Source organism: Nelumbo nucifera, chromosome 3, assembly GCF_055504915.1.
Source record: "Nelumbo nucifera cultivar China Antique chromosome 3, China Antique-T2T, whole genome shotgun sequence".
Lineage (NCBI taxonomy): Eukaryota > Viridiplantae > Streptophyta > Magnoliopsida > Proteales > Nelumbonaceae > Nelumbo > Nelumbo nucifera.
In genome coordinates this window covers 103,489,335-103,513,131 of record NC_142651.1, presented here as the reverse complement: position 1 = coordinate 103,513,131, position 23,797 = coordinate 103,489,335, and the positions used below count along the sequence as shown (strand labels likewise).

Here is a 23,797-nt window from a genome sequence, read left to right as displayed (position 1 = left end):
CTCTGCTTTATATAACGGGACGTCCCTCCTTTTTATCTTTGATCTTCAAAACAAAGAATCCATCTCCTCTTTCTTCTCTGGTTTATAAAACAGGGGTCTGAGTCTGATCAGGTTTTCTTCTTTTCCCGGGTAAGAAAAATATAACTAAAATATGCCTGCGACGTAAATGCATGGATGGTAGGGTGGATCATAGATGTCTGCTACCATCTACAATACATTAACTTTTTCTCTTTCTTTGATTGGTGGTAGGCGATAGACAAAATTCAAGAGTCATTTCTGTCATGCAGAACAATTCCTGTCATTTGTGGGTTTTGTTAAATGGGACATGTTTAAGATGTTCCATAAATTGATACAGAAAACAATTTGTATTTTTTTTTCACGTATATACATCTAGATCATCTAATTCATAATATAAATGATCCATATGTCAAAGGTAGGATTTGACCCATACGAGTCTATTACAGGTGGACCAAGTCCAATATAATCCAACGAATACTTTGCATCATTTTTAATTTAGATTGGTTCCAATCTAAATCTGATCCATTGACACCTGTTATCTTATCTTCTATCAATCGACGGGATATTGATTCAATCCAACCCAATCCAATATAAATCCATCAATCCAATCCAGTAAATGCTTTGGACGGGACTGGTCCAATTCAAGCCTCAAATTGATTTTGATTTATATCGATCTAACTCAAAATTGGTCCATTGACACCTAATTTTGACTGCAACAAAAACCTCCCCATTTTTTATTTATATCCTACAAGGCTGCAACACATTTTTCGGCCATTCAGATTTGATTTTCATGTAAAGCAACAGGAAAACTGATATTTGGTCCATTTTCCTACGGAATAACATTTTCCAATCAAATTATCCATTTTCCATCAATTGATATGCAATCAAATGCAGCTTAAATCCTCTTTCTAACTGATGATGATTGACCAGTGTCAATGGTTCAGTTCAAGGTTAGAATTCTTAGGTCCAAAGTATAGTTGAGTAGATGTCAGCTCTTAATTGATGTCAATTCATGGGTGATCATTGGTGTATAGAATGGAGGTATTTGACATTTTGAATTTTTATAGATCCGCAGTGGAATTTAGAAATATGCAATGGACCTATCCATAGTTTTCCGTATTTTCTTCTACGCTTTTTTGCTTGTAAAGGTCTGGCCGAAAATATCAGCCAAATGAGATTCTAGCATTTTGGAATACCAAACAAGAATTTAAATTCTAGAGTTGAATTTCTGGGATTTGGCTTACGATAAATAGAATACTAAATTACAAGCTTGTGTCAGTGAAAATGCAATTTAACTCATAGTCCCAAAGGATAAATAGGCACTAAATTTCCGGGAGATGTTTCTGAAATCTGAAATGAGTTTTTTCTGAAGTGTTAGAGATGTCAAATTGCAATAAACACAACAAACGAATCACTGATGCACATAGAACCATTTTTTTTTTTACTTCCTTTAAGTAATAACCATAGCATATACAATACAACTTGGGAGGCGGACGTCTTGAACCAAACAAAGTTAAATACAAGGCCATCTGACATGGCAAAAAGAAAACCAAGAATTCACAGGTATGCTTCTGCTAAGAAATGGAACACAGTGTTGCTGCCTGAGTCTTACATTTTAAAATTGAAATTTACTTGAACAACGTATCTCATTCGGATCTGCTCCACATTGTATACTATATATTCATTGTACAATAAACTACCCTGCAAAGCATATGAGCGAACGTTATCATGGTTTTTAAAACCGACCCGGTGACCGAACCGGTCAGGGTCTGGTTACTGGGTCGAACAGTCCAACCGTTCAAACCAAACGCTCGGCCCGTTCCGTCAAAAAAAAAAAAAAACAATCAAAACCGTTTGAACAGTTCAGCGGTTCGCTGACCAAAATCAACGGTTTTGGGGGAAAATCCAATTTTTGGAGAAAACGGAACCGATCACCTGACAGGTTCCCGGTTTTTCCGGTTCGACCATCCAGTCCAGTCCGGTTTTGAAAACCATGCTTGATATAAAGAACAATACCTTGGGCCCAGGTTGCTTCTTTGGTTTCCCAAGCGGAACAACAACATCGTCTTCAAGCTTTAGGAAGTCTGAAGAATCCGGTGCCGTTTCGCCAATTCCTTTTGTGCTGCAATATTGAATGTCTAGCACCATTAGTCATAGGTAATCTGTGGTTATATATGCACTTAAATTTTGCTTCCCCACATAAAAACGTTGCATCAGAGAATATTGAAGATTACTTGTCCACTTAATTGTCTTCATGGTTTAATTCAGGCTGAATCTCATGAAATTGAAAAACAAATTAACAAAGCATCATTATGAATGCATAGATTCAAGTACATTTTTTATAAACCTGGCACATCCTTAGTGAGAAGACAAAGGAATCCCTGATACTGAGACTATTCTAAACCAAATGAGCAATGCATAGATTCAAGTACATTTTTCTGATGCAACCAAGCTAACAGCCTTTGTGCATCCAACCTGCACCCATGTGCAGCCAATCTCAACTACGACCAGTGTTGCATGGACACAGACACTGGCATCAGAATCTGAAACCTGTCAGCCGACACTTGTTTTTCATTGTTTTCCTAATTTCAATGTTAATGGAAAAGATCCAACAAACAATGGAACAATGGATCTAGTTAAGTGTACATTAGGAAAATACAAAAACCAGTCTGCTATTACACAATTTAAATGGTTGGACCACAATTAAATAGAGGTGTTTAAAGTGAGGGTTTGTAATTTTGGAGAGTCAACTTAAGAGTTAGCTTGCACTGTAGCCGAGTTTGACACATTTCACTATTTTAGATAGTTGTGCACGAGTTGACTCGTGGATAGCAAAGACTAGCTTCAAGCCTTCAACACATTCAAGGAGGAAGGATTCCAAATAGCTAGCAAAGACTCTTAGATAATTTGTAACTATTATATTTCCTTTGGTACTTTTCATTATAAAGGTACTTGCAGTAGAAGGCAGAATGTACTTCCTAAAGCAGAACCCTGGCTATATTACTGAAAGGTACTAATACTGATACAGGCAGAAAAGTAGAGAAAGAATCTGTGGAAGAAACCAAGATTCCTTACATTCTAGAAACAATCACAAATTTTCAATTTTTGAAATTTACTATTCTTAGTAAAATTGAAATTATTACTTATAGTAAACTTTCGAATTTACTATTTATGGTGATTCCCATATTTGTTATTTATAGTATAATCTGCTGCCTTCAATATTAAGTTAGTTTTAGCAAGGTTTAGAAAAAGGTATTTAGAGTTGCTTTAGGAATTGGTCCTTATTTGAGTGTCCCAATGTGCTACCTATTGGTTTCCTTAGTTTTAAAGTAATTAAAATTTATTTTGGGTCAATTTCCCAGTGAAATTGGAATCTGCGAAGGGCGATGAAAGTTCTCTTTTAGTCTGTAAAGGGCGACGCAAGTTTATTTTGAAGTTACCTGCAAGTAATAGTGTGATCTTCTCTCTTTGAAGAGCATTATTTCTTCTCTTTCACTTTTAGATTCAGATCTGAATCTCTTCTCATAATTCAGATCCTTAGTTCTCCCTCTTCTTCTTATCATGTTCATCCTAGGATTTTCTCCTTCTCACCCTACATCAAATACTCCCTCATTTCCTAGAGTGAATATTCCCTACAGCCCTGTTTGCCTTGATGGGTGAACTACTCTTGTTCCTAGGTGATGATACTTTCACACTTATACATTTGGTAAATGAAACTCCTGTGTTTAAGGTAGTTAGACTATTCCCATTGTCCTATATTCTTTGTTTCCAGTTTTCTTTCTTCTGATTGACCAAATAGTGAATAATAGAAAAGATAACGGCTCAATCTCTATTTATCATGAATCTGCATTAGGAATCATGAAATAGAATAAAACTGTCAACCCAGAAATATATAAGCTTTAAGTGCACCTTAACTTTCCCTCTGGCAACTGATCAGCATGGTAATTTGCAGTTAAAAGCTCAGCCATATCACCCAGTGCCACCTGCAGCATGAAGTATCACAAAGAACATTAGGGCAGAGACCATAAATGTATAGTTAGCAAAATACGAGAACTAGGGAAAGAATGAAGAATAACCTCACATAAAAGCAGCACCCCAGCCCTGGATGCATGAGTTGCATAGCAATAATTTGCACTTTTTGAGAACATATCAGCAAAATAAACCCCTTTCCCAAACATATATCCTGTTGCAGGTGCCTCTGGAGGAGCAATCCGTAACCCTGTTGTTTAAAAAAGTGAGGATAGAACTTACATAGTTTGCATGACCAATATTTTTCATTCATTTTAGAAATGTCTCTCCCCAAGTATTCCACAATGTGTCAAGTCCAAGATAGCCACATTTAAAAGAAAAGAGGAATGGTACATCAGGACAGATTAGCAGATAAGATGACAACCATCCTCCCCTCTAGGGCCTCTACCTACACTTAGCAGACATGCTAGGAATTGGCTTCAAGCCATTAACCATGCAATGTCGTTTTCGATCAGCGTTTTCTGGGCAAGCTTCAGCCACAAAGAATGATTGTAAGCATCTAACTCAAAGACCTCTTTTTTCTGAAATAGATTGTAACATCCAACTCAAACTTCTTCTCTTTCAGTAAGCAAGCTGGGAACTAATAGTTAATGACCATTTTTTCTTGGATGACTGCATATGAATAAGAAAGTTTCATAGGCGGGTCATAATCCCCATGCATGTTACAAGTATATAGAGTAAAATGGAAGGGAAATTCTTTCTGTTTTCATGGGTTGATGCAAGTATTCCACAATGCAGTACAAGTATACAACAAGTAGCTCAAAGCCAAAAACTACAGAAAATTAATCGTATAAATCTACCACTTCAATACTTCATTTGCAAGAAAAAAAACAATGAATAATATTGGAGAATCATGACCTTGTGATAGAATACCAGTCCAATTCGTTAGTCTAGAGCCATGCCATAAAAGCATCCTATTTTTTGCAGCAGAGAACTGCATAAACAAACCAATAGCATTTCACCATACATAGTCAAATGCACTGTGGAAGAAACTACAGAAAACACTTTATATCAAAAAAAATGTTCAATATACATCAAAAAATCTTTACTAGAGAATGAAGGAAATATATGCCGCAGATGAAACTTGGGAGAGCAAGAGATCCAAAGTCATAAAATATGTTTCACTCACCTTTCTGAAGCGTTCTTCTTCTCCTTCTTTGGAAACTCTAAATATTTGAACAATATCAACAGTATAGTTTGAATGTGTTTTTGCATGAGTGTTCATCATATATTTGTTAATCTAGCACCAAGAAAATAGCAATTTTAGTATAAGTGTGTATCAGGTATAAGCAAGGATCAAAATTTTGCAATGTATCCTATCGGTGGGTCACCAACATGAGAAATTCTAACACTTTGGGATTTTGACCTATTTCAGGGGGGTAAACAGGCCTTATACCGACCCCCTGAACAGGTTTAAAAAAACTAAAAAAATATAAATGCACTGTTTCAAAGTCCGATATGCCCCACCCGGCGTATCAGATTGTATCTATATTTAGAACCTTGGGTATAAGAGCAACTTAGCATTGATTTCCTTTAGTTACTACTGGATCCAGGATGAAAGATGTAACAAAACTATTAAGTTACCATATAGAATTCCTCGGAATCAACATCAAGTGGCATTAGTTCACAATGAAGACACTGATAATGAGAATGCAAGGGATCCTCCTAAAACAATGTTGGAAATGGAATTAGAAACTTCATCAAGGAGAGAAAACAATGTCACAATCATTCCTATCAAAAAAAAATGTCACAATCAAGTCATTTTACCATAGGCCATCACTTATATTTATTCTACAAATCAAGAAACTTCATCAAGGAAATGAGGAATGGAAACTCAAGCTGAGTATAAAATTAACCTCACCAGGAAAAGAAAAAGACTGATGGAGCTAGTATTATTTATGTGTGTGTTTGCTATTTTGCAGCAGTACGAAAGTGAAAAGTACAACAGGGAAAAAAACAGAATAACTAACAAATGCAATAACATCTTTTATTCAAATATGTGCCTACATATACATGCATATTTGTGCATATTATGCTAAAGAATTCAATCAAGACAAGACTGAGAGGCCTCCAACTGTTTTAAGATTAGTACTTTCAATGATAGGTTGATTCATTTTGAGCTACATATAGTTAGACTAGTTTTTTTTTTCATCATTGCAATGAAGACATGGAAATTATTTAAAAGGGGGAACAAGTCATATTGCCAATGCATGGTCAATTAATACCACAAATGATCCACCATCAAGAAGAACAACAACAGAATTTTACCTGCATCTCAAGATCATCCTTCAACAGCTTGCTTGCAACCTCAATCTCACCCAGGGCTTCAACCTTAGTGGAAAGCAAGAAGAGAAACCTCAGTTATCAATAATTAATAAAGATGAAGGCTGAAGAAGTTGAAAACTGTTGAAGTTTGACCTGCCATAGAATTCTGTCTTGTTCGTTGACTGTAGAGTAAAGTAGACAGCAAGAAGTAGGAGAGGAAAGAAGAAAAGAGAGAAGAGAGAAAAGAGAGAAAGGCTGGTTCGAATTAGGGAAAAAAGTTTATCCCTTGATTCGGCCAGACCTATTATTATATTATTGACTTATTGAAAAAGACTTGAGTGCCCTTCTTTAAGTAAGAGGACTCGAACTAACATAACAGTACACATCAGCACACTCAACAAGTACAAAGACTGAAATACCCCTTTACTAACACCACTAACACTCCCCCTCAAGCTGGTGAGTATATATCATATAATCCCAGCTTGTTACATATGTAGTCCACTCTCCCCCGACTCAAGCCTTTTGTAAACAAGTCTGCCCACTGGTTTCCCGTACTAACATATGCAGTTTCTATCACCCCATTCAGCACCTTCTCTCTCACAAAATGACAGTCAACTTCGATGTGCTTGGTTCTTTCATGAAACACTGGATTGGAAGAGATATGAACCGCTGCCTGATTGTCACAGTAGAGCTTCATTGGAGTACTGATGTCATATCCTATCTCCTGTAGAAGGTTCCTCAGCCACACTAGTTCACAAGCAGTATGTGCCATGGCCCTATATTCCGCTTCTGCACTGCTTCTTGCCACAACTGTTTGCTTCTTACTTTTCCATGTTACCAGGTTACCCCCCAGAAAGGTGCAATAGCCTGTGGTAGATCGTCTATCAGACATAGAACCTGCCCAATCAGCATCGGTGTATCCTTCTACTACCAGTTTTCCACCACTTCTGTACAGCAAACCACGACCAGGAGCTCCTTTCAGATACCTCACAATCCTTAGCACTGCATTCCAATGTGGGACCAAAGGTTTCTGCATGAACTGACTCACCACACTAACCGCAAATGAAATATCTGGCCGAGTAATGGTTAGATAGTTTAGTTTGCCTACAAGTCGTCGGTATCTGCCAGGCTCTTCAAACACTTCACCTATATCACTGCTCAGCCTCGTATTTGTTTCCATAGGTGTCTCAGCCGGTTTAGTACCCAACAATCCTGTTTCTTCCAGTAAATCAAGCACATATTTCCTCTGGCACAAATTAATGCCATGCTTAGATCTTGCTACCTCTATGCCCAAAAAGTATTTCAACTTGCCAAGGTCCTTTGTCTGAAAGTGTTCCTGTAGGAATGCCTTCAATCTGTCAATGCCCATTTTATCATTCCCAGTCACAACGATATCATCCACATACACCACCAATATTATTTTACCTGCCGAAGAGTCAAGACTGAAGACAGAGTGATCAACTTGGCACTGTTTCAGACCAAACTTCTTGACCACCTCACTGAACCTACCAAACCATGCTCGAGGGGACTGTTTAAGTCCATAAATAGCCTTCTTAAGTCTACATACCTTACCATCCTCCCCCTGAGCAACAAACCCAGGTGGTTGCTCCATGTAGACCTCCTCGAGCAAATCCCCATGCAAAAAGGCATTTTTGATATCGAGCTGATGGAGAGGCCAAACAGACATAGCTGCAAGAGAGATGACGACACGAACTGACCCTATCTTAGCAACCGGGGAGAACGTCTCCGTGTAGTCAATGCCATAGGTTTGGGAGTACCCTTTGGCAACCAGCCGCGCCTTCAGGCGCTCAACACGACCATCTGGCAAATACTTAACACTATACACCCACTTACAACCGACAGCCTGCTTCCCAGGAGGAAGAGCGGTGAGATCCCAAGTGTGATTATGATGCAAAGCAGAGAGCTCTTCTTCCATAGCACGGCACCACTCTGGAGAGGTAAGGGCTTCCTGGACATCCTTAGGAACAACCACGGAGGATAACAAAGATATGAACTGGCGATGGGAAGCAGAGAGGTGGGTAAGTGAAACAAAATTGGAAATAGGGTGAAGGGTGCAAGTACGCTTACCTTTCCGTAAGGCAATAGGAAGATCTAGGTCGGAGGCTGGTGTCGAAGCTGGAGCTGGATCTGTCGACGGTGATGAAGCTGGAGGAGCTGCAGCCGGTACACGTGGGCGATGTGTATACACGTGACGGATGGGTGGACGGTCAACCAATGGTGGCACCGGAGGCAAGGACGTAGGCATGACTGGAACCAAAGGAGGTGGATCAGCCACAGGAAGAGGAAGAGGAGGTGGTGATGTGGGGGAAGCAGCAGCACCGGACCCCACGAAGAACGGAGTAGACTCAAAGAATGTAACATCAGCACATACCAAGGAACGACGAGAACTAGGATGATAACACTTGTACCCTTTCTGAGTTCGGGAATAACCAAGGAAGATACACTTCATGGAACGTGCATCTAACTTGTCAGTCCCGGGACTCAGATTATGAACGAAGCAGACACACCCAAATACCCGAGGAGAAAGCGGAAACGGAGACATGTTGGGGAATAAGACACTAAAAGGAGAACGACCATTAAGGATAGACGTGGGCATCCGATTAATTAAGAAACAAGAGGTGAGCATTGCATCGCTCCAGAAAGTTTTGGGAACATTCATGTGGTGCATGAGGGAGCGTGCCGTTTCTACAAGATGGCGGTTCTTTCTCTCAGCAACCCCATTTTGTTGCGGAGTATAGGTACATGAAGTTTGGTGTATAATGCCATGTTGGTCCAAGTATTCTCGAAAAGATGAAGACAAGTATTCACGACCATTATCAGAACGGAAAATTTTGATGTGAACACCAAATTGATTGCGGATCTCAGCATAAAATTTCTGGAAGATGGAAAATAATTCACTTCTTTCTTTCATTAAATAGAGCCACGTCATTCTTGAACAGTCATCAACAAAAATAACAAAATATCGGTATCCATTATATGACATCACTTTATAAGGACCCCAAACATCTGAATGAATTAAAGAAAAAAGACTCGACACACGGTTATCGACCCTAGAACGAAAGGGAACACGATGGTGTTTCCCAAATTGACAAGACTCACAATCTAAAACAGAAAGTTGACTCAATGAAGGGACTAAGGACTGCAACACTTTCAGCGAAGGATGACCAAATCTACAGTGCCACTGGAGAGGAGAAATGGATGACTGAAGAGCCGTTGACGTTCGTCCACCACCATCAAGATAATACAGTCCACCGGCTTCATGCCCTCCACCAATCTTCATCCCCGTCTTGAGATCCTGAAAAACACACATAGAAGGGTAAAAAGTGATAGAGCACTTAAGTGACTTGGTCAGCTTACTAACAGACATAAGATTAAATGGAAGCTTAGGTACATATAAAACAGAGGATAGGGATACAGGGTCTAGGTCAACATTACCAACACCACAGATAGATGACGTGGAGCCATTAGCAAGGGTAACAGATTGTGATGTTGAGCAATGAGTGAGAGATGAAAACACACCTGGAGTTCCCGTCATGTGATCGGAGGCTCCAGAGTCAATAATCCAGGGGTTGGGTGTGGATGCCAAACAAGCCATACCTGAGTGTGCAAAGGAAGCTGTGTTCTGCTGCGACTTGGATTGAACAAACCTCTCATACTCATCACGAGGAACACTCACCATCTCCTTGCCTGGACCATCTGAGGGAGTAGAAGGCATCGGGTCAGCTGACCGTTTCTCCTGTGTAGGGCTGAAACTGGTGTCACTAGTCATGGCATGGTTGGCCCACGTCGAGGGAGGACCATGTAAGTCATAGCAGTAGTTAATGGTATGTCCATCCAAACCACAGTGAGTACACTTCCGTGGACCCGAGCCACGTCCTCTACCACGAGCTCCCCCTGAATCTCTGCCTCCAGTACGACCACCACCACGGATATGTGTAGATCCACCACTACCACTCCTGCCAGGCTGGGTTCCTCGAGTCCCACTTCTGCCACCTCGGCCTCTTGACACTGCAAATGCTGATTTATCGGAGACATTAGAGTCCATAGATCCAATGGAAGCCCTCCGAAGACGAGCAAACACCTCCTCTAAAGATGGAAGAGCAGATCCCCCTAGTATCTGGGCTCGTACTGGTTCATACTCAGACTTCAGCCCCACCAGAAACCGTGTTACATCAAGCTGCTCTCGCTGTTGCTGTTGAACTTTGACATCTGAAGTGAGAGGATGATAGACATTTAACTCATTACGGATATTCCTCACATTGGCATAGTACTCCTCAAGGCTCTGATTTCCCTGTTGCAGATTGAAGTATTCCTGATACAGTTGATATACCCTAGTGGTATTATCCTGACCTGAATACAGTTTCTTGGCATGATCCCACACCTCTTTGGCTGTGTCAAGAAACATGAAGTTCACACTGATTTTGGGTTCCATACTGTTCCACAACCATGTAATGATCTGTGCATCTTCCTGTTCCCAGTCTTCATACTCCTGAGAATTAGCGGGGGGTTTCTCCTCTCTTATATGCTTCACTTTCTTCTTCGCCTTCAGAAAAACCTCTACAGACTTGGCCCAAGGGACATAATTCTCTCCATTCAGTTTAATGGAGGTCATTTGGACATTCAGGTAGTCAGTAGATATCATGACACTAGGTTTACTATCACTGTTATCTGCCATTGCCGAACTCCCTTAATTCTGAGCACTGAATTAGGAGCACTACACACTGCACACTACACACAGACACTTCATCGAAATCTGCACACTGATTTCAACAGCTGAGAACTGCAACACCACAAACCCTACTCACCGAAGTCTGTACACTGATTTCAGCAGTATTAAATGTTGAAAACTACAACACCACAACCCCTACTCACCGAGGTCTACACACTGATTTCAGTGATATCAAAAGCTGAAAACCACACTTGTAACACCACCAACATTAATCCACAACTATAGGAAGCTTCACCATTAAGTAGACACTATTGCCATTCGAATCACACACAAACCAGAATAAACCCTAGCATAAACCCTAGCATACTGCAATCTGAGAACCCATCATGCGAACTGTACTACACCTCTCATGTATTCCATAACAAAAAAAAAAAAAATATATAAAAAAACTTTACCTCATCGCCTGAAGGCCAACCATACGAAGGGCTGAGACACCACTGCACCACACGTACCAGCCCTAACTAGGGCTTAGAAACCACAGCAACCAATCACCAACGACACAATCGGAGGCATAGAGACCTCCTAGGGAAGAGGGCGATCACTCCTTTTCAGCCCTTTTCCCAGTCTCCAACTCACAACTAAGAACCCCAAGTGAAACCCTAATTCGAATGCGCAGAAGGCAGAATTCTAGCAAGTCTGATTTGGTGAACCTAGCTCTGATACCATGTTGAAGTTTGACCTGCCATAGAATTCTGTCTTGTTCGTTGACTGTAGAGTAAAGTAGACAGCAAGAAGTAGGAGAGGAAAGAAGAAAAGAGAGAAGAGAGAAAAGAGAGAAAGGCTGGTTCGAATTAGGGAAAAAAGTTTATCCCTTGATTCGGCCAGACCTATTATTATATTATTGACTTATTGAAAAAGACTTGAGTGCCCTTCTTTAAGTAAGAGGACTCGAACTAACATAACAGTACACATCAGCACACTCAACAAGTACAAAGACTGAAATACCCCTTTACTAACACCACTAACAAAAACAAATAACAAATGGATATTAGTAGACCATCTTCACTCCTGAAAGAGAAATTGCTTGCATGGAATCACATAAATTGAAAACAAATAAAATACTATTAACGCACAGCACAATTGATATGCAACACAAAACAGATAATACTCATAAATCATAGAACAGTTAACCTCAATATTTAGAATTCAAAGTTTGAAGTAAAACTCTTTTGGACCATTATGGGTAATCCTATTTGTCCATGATGCCTATACACCATCATAAACCACTGAACCAAGTCAACAATATAATAAATTGACATGGTAGATGGACAAAATCATTAAAAGAAAATGTTAACAATGGACTGGAAAACCATATTTTCTAGAACTTGTTAATAAAAAAAAAAAAACTAATTAGCTAGAATAGGGAGCAGGAAAAGTTTACAAAACAGAAAAAGGCTCAGTTAAGATATAGATACTCCTATAAGTCCAACATACCTATGTACCATCATAAACCAACTGAACCAAGTCAACAATCTAAAAAATTGACATGGTAAATGGATGAAATCATTAAAAGAAAATGTCAAGGATGGACTGAATAAACATATTTTCTATAATTTTTTATAAAAAAAAAAAAAAAAACACATTACCTAGAATAGGGAGAAGGAAAAGTTTACAAAACACAAAACACTCAGTTAAGAAATCGTAAGGAGTGGAGAGAAAGAGAAACATGTGAAAATGCTAACCACAGTGAAGAACACATCTGCCAAGGATTTCCCAAGAATACAGGAACTTCCTTGTGTTCTCTAACATTCCCAAATTGTTTCCTAGGCAAAGAGTGTTAATTACAGATAACGAATTCTTTCTTGGTTAGAAGGAAAAGAAATTACCATCTCCAACTTTCTTTTCAATTTTTGAGGAGTGTCGATTACAAATTCACCTGTCATTATTTGTTTGTTCTCATTAGTTAGTTGCTAATCTCATGAGAAAATTACTATCATAAGAACAAATCTGAATTATCCCTGTATAGTTGAAATACAAAATCAAAATGAAATGATTCATTGAGAAAGAGAGGGCAGAAAGCTTACTCATTTTTTTGAAACCAAAGTCATGAGGAATAACAGTATAGAATTCCCTTCAGAATAATTAATAACAAGTGAAGGTAAATTTATAGCTTGGTTTATATTAAAACTAAAAACGAAAAGTATAAGATGGAAAGCAAGATAGAAACTTTCACATTGAATTCAGTTTGAGCATGCCATAGAAGATGCATAATAAGAAGAAATACCACCAAGCAAATAAATTCCAGTATATGAGAAGAAATACTTACCCACTTAATAGCTCAAGTTTCTTCCTATCAGATTGGCCAATCACATCAGCAATCCTTTTCAAGACATCATAACCCTAAATATATTCAAACAAAAGTAACTTGTATACTGTTTAATAGAATAGTGAAAGGAAAATATAGGCTAAACCATACAATCCAAATCAACAAATACCGACTCATTCTGAATTGTTGATCTAATTCTCGACTCTGGTATTTATCTGCTTCAATTAATTTTGGAACAGAAACAAAAATAACAGGATCCAACAAACCTAACCCACAAAAAAAAAAGTGCTCAATATTTCTACTACAAAATTAAGAGGTTGACCAAAAATTTCAGCCATGTTAATGAAAGATTTAATAGTGCTCTACTTGAAAAGTAGAGTCCTCCTGGCTCTTCTTAAAAAAATTTTAGGAATCTCTCCAGAATACCCATCAACATTTTTCAAAACAAAAGAAGCACATTCCATTAATGTCAAAGAAGCCAAACATGGAAAGATTAAAAGAGAGCAATATCTGACTGAAATGTGGCGGAAAACATTAAACATTTGAGTTTCTACTGACATGCTTCTTAACCTCAGATTTAACCTCCCAAGATAAAAATCCTTAACTGAAAACTCTCCTTTAAATACTAAAGCATCATCACTGCTTGAGGTTGCCCATTTCCTCTCTTCAATATGTGACAACCCACAGAGATAGATTATGACGAAATTAAAGCACCAAAAACAGAAGTGTTCTTCTCCACAATGCATATCTAATCCAGCAATGATAATAATTCACCATAAAATGAAGCACCCAGTTTTATTTTGTCTCATTTTGTAATTCTTTCCCAGAAGTGTTCACACAAGTCCTTTGCATATTCATTACCATTGTGTATGGTATCAACAATTTTTTTTTGTATGCCTAGCATATAACAAAAGAAATAAATAATATGAAAACACTAATTGGCTCTAGTACAAAGACTTTAATTGAAATTTTGAAAAATTCATCAGGCTTGACAGGATTAATTGTGGAAGGAGATTGTCAAGTGGCAATAGTCATAAAGATGTGCCATTGTGTATGGTATCAACAATTTTTTTTTGTATGCCTAGCATATAACAAAAGAAATAAATAATATGAAAACACTAATTGGCTCTAGTACAAAGACTTTAATTGAAATTTTGAAAAATTCATCAGGCTTGACAGGATTAATTGTGGAAGGAGATTGTCAAGTGGCAATAGGCTAACAAAGATGTGAACTGTGAAGGACCGTGAACTCTTGGACACTTGATAAGACAGGCCAAAGTGCTTGCCACCAAATGAAGTGCTCAGGTTCCTATATCTGCTAACAGTACTATGGACTCTTTCTAGATGAGGTCCTAAGGAGAATAAGAAGGTTAATTAATTTGGGTATGACAGGACTGGATGGGGAATTAATGAATGTAAACATTTCTCTTTGAATTTTTGTCTTAACTGGGCATCTTTCTGTTGCTTATATTTGACTTCAGTTTATGTATTGGAATGAAGTGATTTACTTGTCTTTATCTAAATTGTTCATATTTTTTTCTGATTAAAAAAAGCATCTAGCATTTTTTGTCAATAAAAAATAATCATTATCATCATCCATGCCTTATCCCAACTATATGGGGTCAGCTACATGAATCCTGTATTACATTTTGTCAATGAAAAATCTCTACCATATATTACATGAATGAATCCAAATCTTTACCTTCAAAATTGTAGACTTGCTTAACTTGCCAAGTGGCAGCTTCTCAGCATTGTATCCTGAAAAGGAAGAGACAAAACATATAAAGAAGGTGATAAAATGAGGATCTTTTGGAACATAATGTTAACAACATGAAACACATAGGAATGGAGGGAAACAAACGAGAGAGTTCAACATAATTCACTATCTAAGTAACCAAAACTTTCTAAAATTGTGTCCAAGAAGCCTCATTATGTAATTGGCAAAATATCGATACCCAATAGTCAAATATCATCATATACAAAATATGAGTGCATAATACAACTGGTTAGAGTTTAACAGAAATTAACAAACCAAAAAGTTTATCATCATTCATGCAATTGGAAAACGTTCTTTTAGTATTAATTGATGACCCACTGTCAGATGATTCTACAATTAAAGTTTTTTTTTTATAATTAATTCTGCAATTAAGTTGATGGTATGTCTATGCAAAATATGAATGCATGACTAGACCTGTTCACGGGCCTGACTTTACACTATGTCGGGCTCAGGCTTCAGGCCGGGCCCATTCAAAATTTGGCAAAAGCCAAGCCTGAGCCCAGCCCATGAACAGGTCTATGCATGACATTGTACAGCTGATTAGAGTTTAACAGAAATCCACAAGCCAAATAGTTTTTTATGATACATCCAATCCGAAAATGTTCTTTCAATACTAATTTATCGACCACCTGCCAAATGATTCTGCAATTTAATAGTTCCAAGCAATTGATTTTGATTTTTTGGTCATGGGCCTTAAATTGGATTTCTTTGTTGATGATATGCTCATCATTGATAACTAACAACAAAATTTAACCCTTCATTTCCAGTAGAAGTTAATAGACAGATTACCAACCTATTTCCAACATTTGCTGTTTCATCATACTTATATTGCAAATAAGAGAGATAAATTTGGCAATGCAGGGCTCAAGTTGTGTCTCCCGAGGTTGAATCCCTGTTATGGAGTCAACTGGCTTGCCTGGAACCTGATGTCATCATCAAAATGTGAGAACCATGATAAACCACAGCATATTTAGCACGAGGCACATTTAAAATAACCCAACAAAATCAATTATTTGCAAAGATATCCAGAAAAATTATTTGGGTAAGACCAACTCACAGTTGATTCCTTTTCTGTTTCACTGTAGTCCATTTCCAACCAAGTATAGCAATTTGGGTAAGAAATGAACTGTTTGCGATTAGACCATTCATTTTTCGTCTTGGCTAAGAACTTCATCTGAAATTCCTGGATTGCACTCTCCCTCAATGTGTAAGGACCATGTAATTTGTCCTGACCTTTTACTCCAACTCTACCCCATCTATTGTATACCATGTACGTACCACCATCATCAGATTCTGCGGTTAACTTTGAAACAGCTTCAGTAAGCATCCAATGAACATAAACTACTTCCTGAACATTTTCCAACAAATAAGAAGTTAAACCGAGTGCTTGAGGTTCAATTGAGCACAATATCCTTCATTTCAACATATCTCAGGCCCCGTTTGGTTCGCAGGAAAAGGGGTCTGGAACCGGAATCGGAATGGGCTAGTCCGATTCCAACTGTTTGGTTGGGCGGAATTGGAATCCCATTCCCATTTCTGCTGGAATGGCATTCCCCCATTTGAAGGAATGGCCATTCCCAGCCCCTCCCTTGGGAATGAAATCCCATTCCTGCTGCTTCCAATTCCCATTCCCATTCCTGTCTGAACCAAACAGACTATGGGAATAGGCCATTCTGATTCCGATTCCAAAGGATTTCGATTCCGATTCCAATTCAGATTGAGAACCAAACGGACCCTCAATGACTACAAGGATTAAAATAAACTTGTACATTTTCATTAAAGTTTTTTCGTGCGATAGATAATGGACTTGCATGTTTCTGATTTTAATGTGTATAAGAAACTTTATTTAAACGAAAAATGGCAAATTGGCAATCAAATATCTTCAATAAAATTATAAAAACAAGTGAAATTATAAATAAGCAAAACAATGAGGTTGAACCATTGAATGTACCAAGCACTTGAATAACATAGAACTTGTTATTATTCTCCTTGACATTAGTCTGGTTCAACATGGCATCATATATGTCGTCTCCCTGCAACAGAAATGTATTAAAAAAATAGGTAGAGGACAAACTGAGTAACAATATATGAAAGCTGAAGAGTAGATAATGACAAATAGAACAATTTGACGGCCGCATTGACTAAAAAGAAAAGCTAGTTCTAACTATAAACACGGTTGCATTACTTACAACTTGCAATACATGGTATTGTGCCTTTATTTGATCCGAGAGCCATTGATCCAAGACTGCATTGCCCTTCTTCGTAGCGGTAACCAACTTCTCCTTTTTGTCCTCGTCTACTTTATCTGCCACCATGGTATTGTGAACAATCACCCACATAATTTTTCCCCTTTTCTGATATTAACAACTTTGAAAAGAATCGAAACATGGTACCTTTAGAAGCCTCTTCGGAATCCTTATCTACGTGTTCTGAAAGCCTCTGTAAGAGTTCTTTCTTGGACCCACTTGCCGAAACACCTCGAAGCTTAGCTTGTTCCCTCAATTGGCGAACACCCATCTCTTGAAGATTCTCAATGAACTTAACCTTCGCAAGCCCATCTGAATCCGCGTTTTCAGACTCCCTCGGCCTCTTTCGACCAGCTGATAAATCGGTCGTTTCCGTCAATGACACATTTTCTTTGCAAAGAGCTGATTCTAATCTTCGAGCCTGTGAGAACAAACAGTGATTTAGCTGCTGAACATTGTATAGTTAGATGAGGTGAGGGGAAGGCTAGGTTTACCAGCGTGGGCTTGGTTCCGGTGGTGTCGAGCCCCCGCTGGGCGAGCTGGACACGGAGCTCCTCTACTTTGAGTCTGTTTGCTGCCATGGGGGAAGGCGGAAAGCCAAAGCGAGGCGGGAAGAGATGATAATGGCTTTTCGAAGGTTGAGTTCTTTTAAAAAAAAAGCTTCTCAAAGGAGGGAAGCTTTGTGCTCGACACGCTTTTGGCTTTAGGCTTTGCTTTCGAGAATTGCAACCCAAGCTTTGTGCTCGACACGCTTCTTGTGCGGCAACGTGGTAAGTTGCCCACTCTCGATCTGCTACCAACACACTGTTCCCACCAATGTTTACAACCCGTCGTTCATCCGATCGGTCGAACCGTTCGATTGTTGACTCGTTTGACTCAATGATTGGGTCGTGGGTTGCACATTTAATAGATGTAAAATTTTTAGAGGTATCCGATTAGATAACTTTTCAAAAAAGCTTGCCCCGCTATTTTCGTGAGAAAAAAAACCCCTTTTTTAGTTTTAAATTGTAATTTTTAATTTTTTTATAAATAAAAAATTAAAAAATATAAAATAATACATATAATATATCTAAAATATATTTATATATTATTTATTGATAAAATATATATTTGGGTAAATTACAAAGACCCCCTTGTATTATGGGATCAATGACAAAATCCCTCCTGTACTTTTTTTTGCGATAAAGACCCCTTAAACTTTAATCATTAGACAAAAATTCCCTTGGCCGTTAAGTCAAATGATGCAAAGCGTTAAATTACCAAAATACCCCACTAAAATTTTTCTATTTTACTTTTCTTACCTTTTTCTCTTAAAACCTATTTAACCTGTTATTTTCATCTTTTTGAATTTCACTTCACATACCATGATTATGGTCTTCATGTTGTCTTTGGTAAAGTCTTCTAATTCATCTTTTAACCTATTGTTTCCCTTTATTCAGTTAATCTTCTCCGTTGAATGTTTCAAAACTGTTGTTTTTATGCCATTTCACCAAAACCCAACTGAACCCACCAACGAAACCAAAAGAAAATAAAAAGAAGAACGATTTCATCTGTTAAAAAAATTGATGTAAAAACGAACCACCATCAATCCATCCCTTCTATGTAAAACCCCATGCCCATCTCAACAACTGAATTCATCTCTGACTCCACCAAGAGCAGGGAGTTCTTTGTCAAGATGATGCTCTTGAACAAGCACGGAAAACACGATAAGAGCTTATGCTATAGATATTTCAGATCTATGGGTTTCTTTGTCCCTTTATTTCTTCAGCTCTTACCTCATCAGTAGCTCCAGCAATACCACCTCGCTTCCTAAAACCACCGTCTCTATCTTGTTTGAGAACAATACAACTGTTTGGCAACAACCCAGAACGAATGAGATACACCTATCTCGAGGTTGGACCATTTTGTTTTGTTTCTCTTATGTTTCTTTGCTTTGGCTACTTAAGCTCATATTTATTTTCTTTGATTTTCTGTAAGATTATTCAACGATTTGGAGGTTTATATCTTTGAGCTCCCTTCAACATACAACACAAGCATTGCGGGATAGTGATGTACGAACACTCAATCCATGGGAAGCTGATTTCTTCTTCGTTCCGGTTTACATGTCTTGTAACTTCAGTACAGTTAATGGATTCCCGTCGATCGGTCTCGCGCGGCCTCTTCTATCTTCTGCAGTGCAGCTCATCTCTTCTGAAATGCCATTCTGGAATTGAAGCAGTGGGTTCGATCACGTCTTCATCGCTTCACACGATTACGGAGCTTGTTTTCACGCCATAGTGAGTCAAAGGTTCTTTATTTTTCTGCAAATGTTTTATGATTTAATCTTCCGTCTTCATCGCTTCGCACGTTTCAAACACACGCACATTTTAAGAACAAATGGTGCATTATTATGCTGCACGAACGGTGCCTTGACTGAAGCTGCCTGGATTGAAGTCTGACTCCTAACTTTACTGGAGAAGACAATGAACAGTATAAAAATGGTAGTTTGGACATTTAAAGAAACTTTAAACAGTCGGATAAAATTGTTTTGAAGTTAACTAACAGAATATTAATAGAAGGGGTCTTTGTCTAATGACTAAAGTTTAGGGGGTCTTTATTGCAAAAAAAAAAGTACAAGGGGGACATTGTCACTGACCCCATAGTACAAGGGATCTGATTACATTTTATGCCACCCAATATTTAGGGTGGTGAGACTAAACCCCCTCTAGGCCTTTACCAAAAAAGCACACATTATCGCATTATGTATCTTGATTTCTCAAGACTTTGGATCTCCGGTCCATGAAAACTCTGCCCGTGTCAACTTACATCCCTGGTTGAATTGGAACATCTCCCCTGTATAATGCAGAGATTGAAATGTTCTCCATGCGTGGCTGCTAAACGTGGGCAGAATTTGTATGGACAGGAGATCCACACTCATTTCTGAAAAAGTATTTCCAATTCACACATCAACAACGGTGCTGTATGGATGCCAAACATATACATAATCAATTACTCAACCCGCCACCACCGAACCACCGTGCGGTGTAAAATGAAAACATTGCCACTCGGCCTACATGACACAGCAGACTACAGGGCAGGGGAGAGGGTAGAGTAGACTAGTGCCAAAAACAGGAAACAGAACCCGCCACCCATCGTCCACTCGATCGATTCATCCACATCGCACTTTTCCTGTCTCGTTGGCCCACAAAAAATGATTCATAATCTCTAGCTCCTCTCTTCTTACTTTTCTATCCGGGCTTATCGCAGGGTCCATTTGGTTGCGGGAATAGGAGTCCAGAATCGGAATGGATCCAATGAGCGGAATTTCTGACTTCTCCCTCCTCTGTGAATAAAAATTCATTCCAGACTACTGTGAACCAAACAGACCTTCATTTTGTTTCAACTTTAGCAGACACCCTCCATAAACTTCCTCCCACAGTGCACAGTTGCACTGCTGCAGGCTGCAGCTACCCTTACCATCTAATTACCTTATAACCCAGCCAAAAACGAGATGAAACCCAGAAACCCATTTTACTAAGGCAACCACTGATCACAATAAAAGAGTACTAAAACCAGGAAGCTGCCATCTTGTTCCATCTGGTTCCATCTTGTTCCTTGAATTTTTAATCAAAAATTCAAAACCTACATACAAGCAAGTGGGGTGAGCGTGAACTATAGTTTATTTTTGCTTTCCATTTGATTAGAAAGAGTACAAATACAATACAAATATGTACCCGTACAAATGTAACTGTACATGAAATAATAGAAAATACAAGGTTTTAAGAAAATTGATGTAGTCCCTAACTTCTTTGTTTTTTTTGGTGGGACCACACAATGGGGAGGCTAGATATATACCCTGCAATGGGATTTGGTCCCACGTCTCTACTAAAAACAGCTAGAGACCCTACCAACTGGACCACAATCAATTGGTGATGTGATCCCTGCTTTATAAGAGAGAGAATAAGGTAGGAAGAAAATGGTGCAAAATTTGTATTGATTTTTTGTAATGTAAATTTACATGCTAATGGAAGCAAATAAGATTAAAAAAATACAAATATTATATCAGACAATAATGCAAATCAAGTGCATGCAAAACCAAACCGCATATAAATTTTAAACGTGATTCAAATTTGCACTAACAACAAGGAAAGCTATAATGATAGGGTAGATATCTATACTACTTTAAAAAGTACAAATAGTCTCAAAAATATTTTTGAAATTTTCTAAGGATAAATTTTACCCCTCTATATTTTAATTTATTAATAAAAAATGAGGACAAATAGGATAATTGGTTATTGATATTAAATGAGTAGAAAAATGAGTAGTTGTAAGATATTTAATTCATTTAATTCTCTCTTATTAAATCTAATACTTAAGGTATTAACTTGCATTTACCTTCATTGAATCATATATTTAAGACATTTTTGTTTCCTTTTATCATTAAAGTTTATTAATTAAATCCATATATAATAAATAAATAATTCCAATAGCATAAAAACTTATACTTTTAAAATCTAAATGAAAAAATAGTGTTTTAATCTAGGTCATGATAAGAAATTAAACCATTTTGGGTCAAATGGGCAAATCTATGTTGCTACAATTAAATAATAAAATTCGAACATATATAAAATGCAAAAAAGATATAAAAAATTAAAAAATTGAGAACATTTTTAACATCATTTATTTGACATATTAAACAATAATAAGTATGATAAATAAGAAATGTTTTATTAATTATGGAAATGGAATATAAAATTTAAAACCAATTGGAAATAAAAATATTTTCCCATTCTCTCTTATTAAATTTCATACATAAGTTATATTATCTCATTTAAGATATATTTTTTCTCATCATTAAATTATAACAATTAAATCTATAATATTAATTTTAATAGTATAAAAATAAATATTTCGAAAAGTAATTTGAAAACAACACCATTTTCTTCTCTCCTGGTGGCGGGTAAGCTATAAACCATTTAGGGTCAAATAGATTAACAAATAATACCATAATTCAATAATAAAGATTAAAATATATAATGCAAAATAATAAAAAGAATTGGGCATATTTCTGATATTCTATATTCATTACACTAAACAAAAATAAGTATGAAATATAAGTAGTTTTATATATTAATGATGAAAATGGAATACCAAATTTAAAATCAACTTAGAAATGAAATGATTCCATAATCAAATAATAAAAATTTTAAAAATAAAAAATACAAAGAATCACAAAAAGAAAAAAAAAGAAAAATTGGGCACATATCTAATGTTATATATTTATAAAAAAATAAAGTATTAGGTACATCTCAAATATTATAAATTCACTTTATTGAACAAAAATAAGAATTATACATAAGAAATAATTTTATCAATGACGGAAATATAATACAAAATTTAATGTCAACTTAAAAATCAAACTATTTTCCTTTTCGGGTGGTGGATTAGTGGTTTGGGTCAAATGGATTAATCGATGATATGATAGTTAAACAATAAATCTTTAAAAAAATAAAAGAGTACAAGTAATCAAAAGAATATATAAAAAATATATATTAATTATGTCAAACAAAAATCAAGTGTAATAAGTAAAAATTATTTATAAAATATAGATAAACTATATAATTTAAAAATATTCCGAAAGTAAAGCTATTTTCTTATCTAGATGGTGGGTCAATAATCCAACTTTTCAAAGAAACTCATGATGTAACAATTGAATAAGAAAAATTTAGAAAAAGATAGAACATAATAAAATGAAAAAGTACATAAATTTGTCGAAAACATTTGGAAACATTTCTAATGTTATATATTCATCATATTAAATAAAAATAATTGTTAAAAAAATATTTTTATTTATGACAGAAATGAAATACAAAATTTAATAATAATAATAATAACAACAACAACAACAACAACAACAACAATAATAATAATAATAATAATAATAATAATAATAATAATTGTTCATGTAATTTAAAATTTACATGTGCAATGTGCATGCACATTTGCTATAAGCGTTTACGTTTATTTTTAATAAGATTGTTACTTTTGTTAATTTTCGATTTTTATCTTAACTATGATATCACTAAAATTCAAATAATTAATATAAAAAAAAAAATTACATGCAACGCATATACTTAATACTATTAACTATAGCAAAGTGTCAAAACCACGTTATAAATATTTGGATAAAACTTATCATATAAATGTGTAATGGCTTATCAACCGATGAATGAAAGGAGCTTTTATTCCATTATAAAGTGCCAAAACCACGTTATAAAGGAGCTTTTATTCCACTACAAAAGGAGCCAAAGGCTAGTGTTGTTCCCCACCAACGATACACAATCCATCCAAAGCAATCAACTGGGTCCAACGTGACTCTAAATTAATTAATAAAGTAACCCTTAATCCCCCCAAATTTTGCTTCTTCTCTTCCCCATTTTTTTGCAAATTTGGATTCAGTTCTCAAA

At 36.8% G+C, this 23,797-nt stretch overlaps 1 protein-coding gene across 3 annotated transcripts; it reads right to left on the bottom strand.

Annotated features, from left to right (window-relative positions):
* Window positions 1–1,436: 1,436 nt before the first annotated feature.
* PARP2 (poly(ADP-ribose) polymerase) lies at window positions 1,437–18,033 on the bottom strand. 3 transcript variants are annotated; one of them, XM_010261221.3, is made up of 18 exons: window positions 17,846–18,032; window positions 17,499–17,772; window positions 17,295–17,410; window positions 17,057–17,138; window positions 16,163–16,398; window positions 15,899–16,028; window positions 15,031–15,086; window positions 13,329–13,402; window positions 13,087–13,133; window positions 12,889–12,938; window positions 6,316–6,378; window positions 5,632–5,712; window positions 5,177–5,287; window positions 4,906–4,981; window positions 4,095–4,237; window positions 3,928–4,001; window positions 2,035–2,140; window positions 1,437–1,719 (listed from the first exon to the last, which is right to left on the bottom strand). In XM_010261221.3, the coding sequence occupies exons 1-18, from the start codon at window positions 17,930–17,932 to the stop codon at window positions 1,627–1,629; spliced, it is 1,899 nt and encodes a 632-aa protein (XP_010259523.1). In that variant the 5' UTR covers window positions 17,933–18,032; the 3' UTR covers window positions 1,437–1,626. The 3 variants fall into 3 exon arrangements, 2 of the variants coding, with proteins under 2 accessions (XP_010259523.1, XP_010259524.1); XM_010261222.3 differs by lacking the exon at window positions 6,316–6,378 and having other exon boundaries at window positions 17,846–18,033; XR_002022740.2 differs by lacking the exon at window positions 1,437–1,719 and having other exon boundaries at window positions 4,100–4,237; window positions 17,846–18,033.
* Window positions 18,034–23,797: the final 5,764 nt, after the last annotated feature.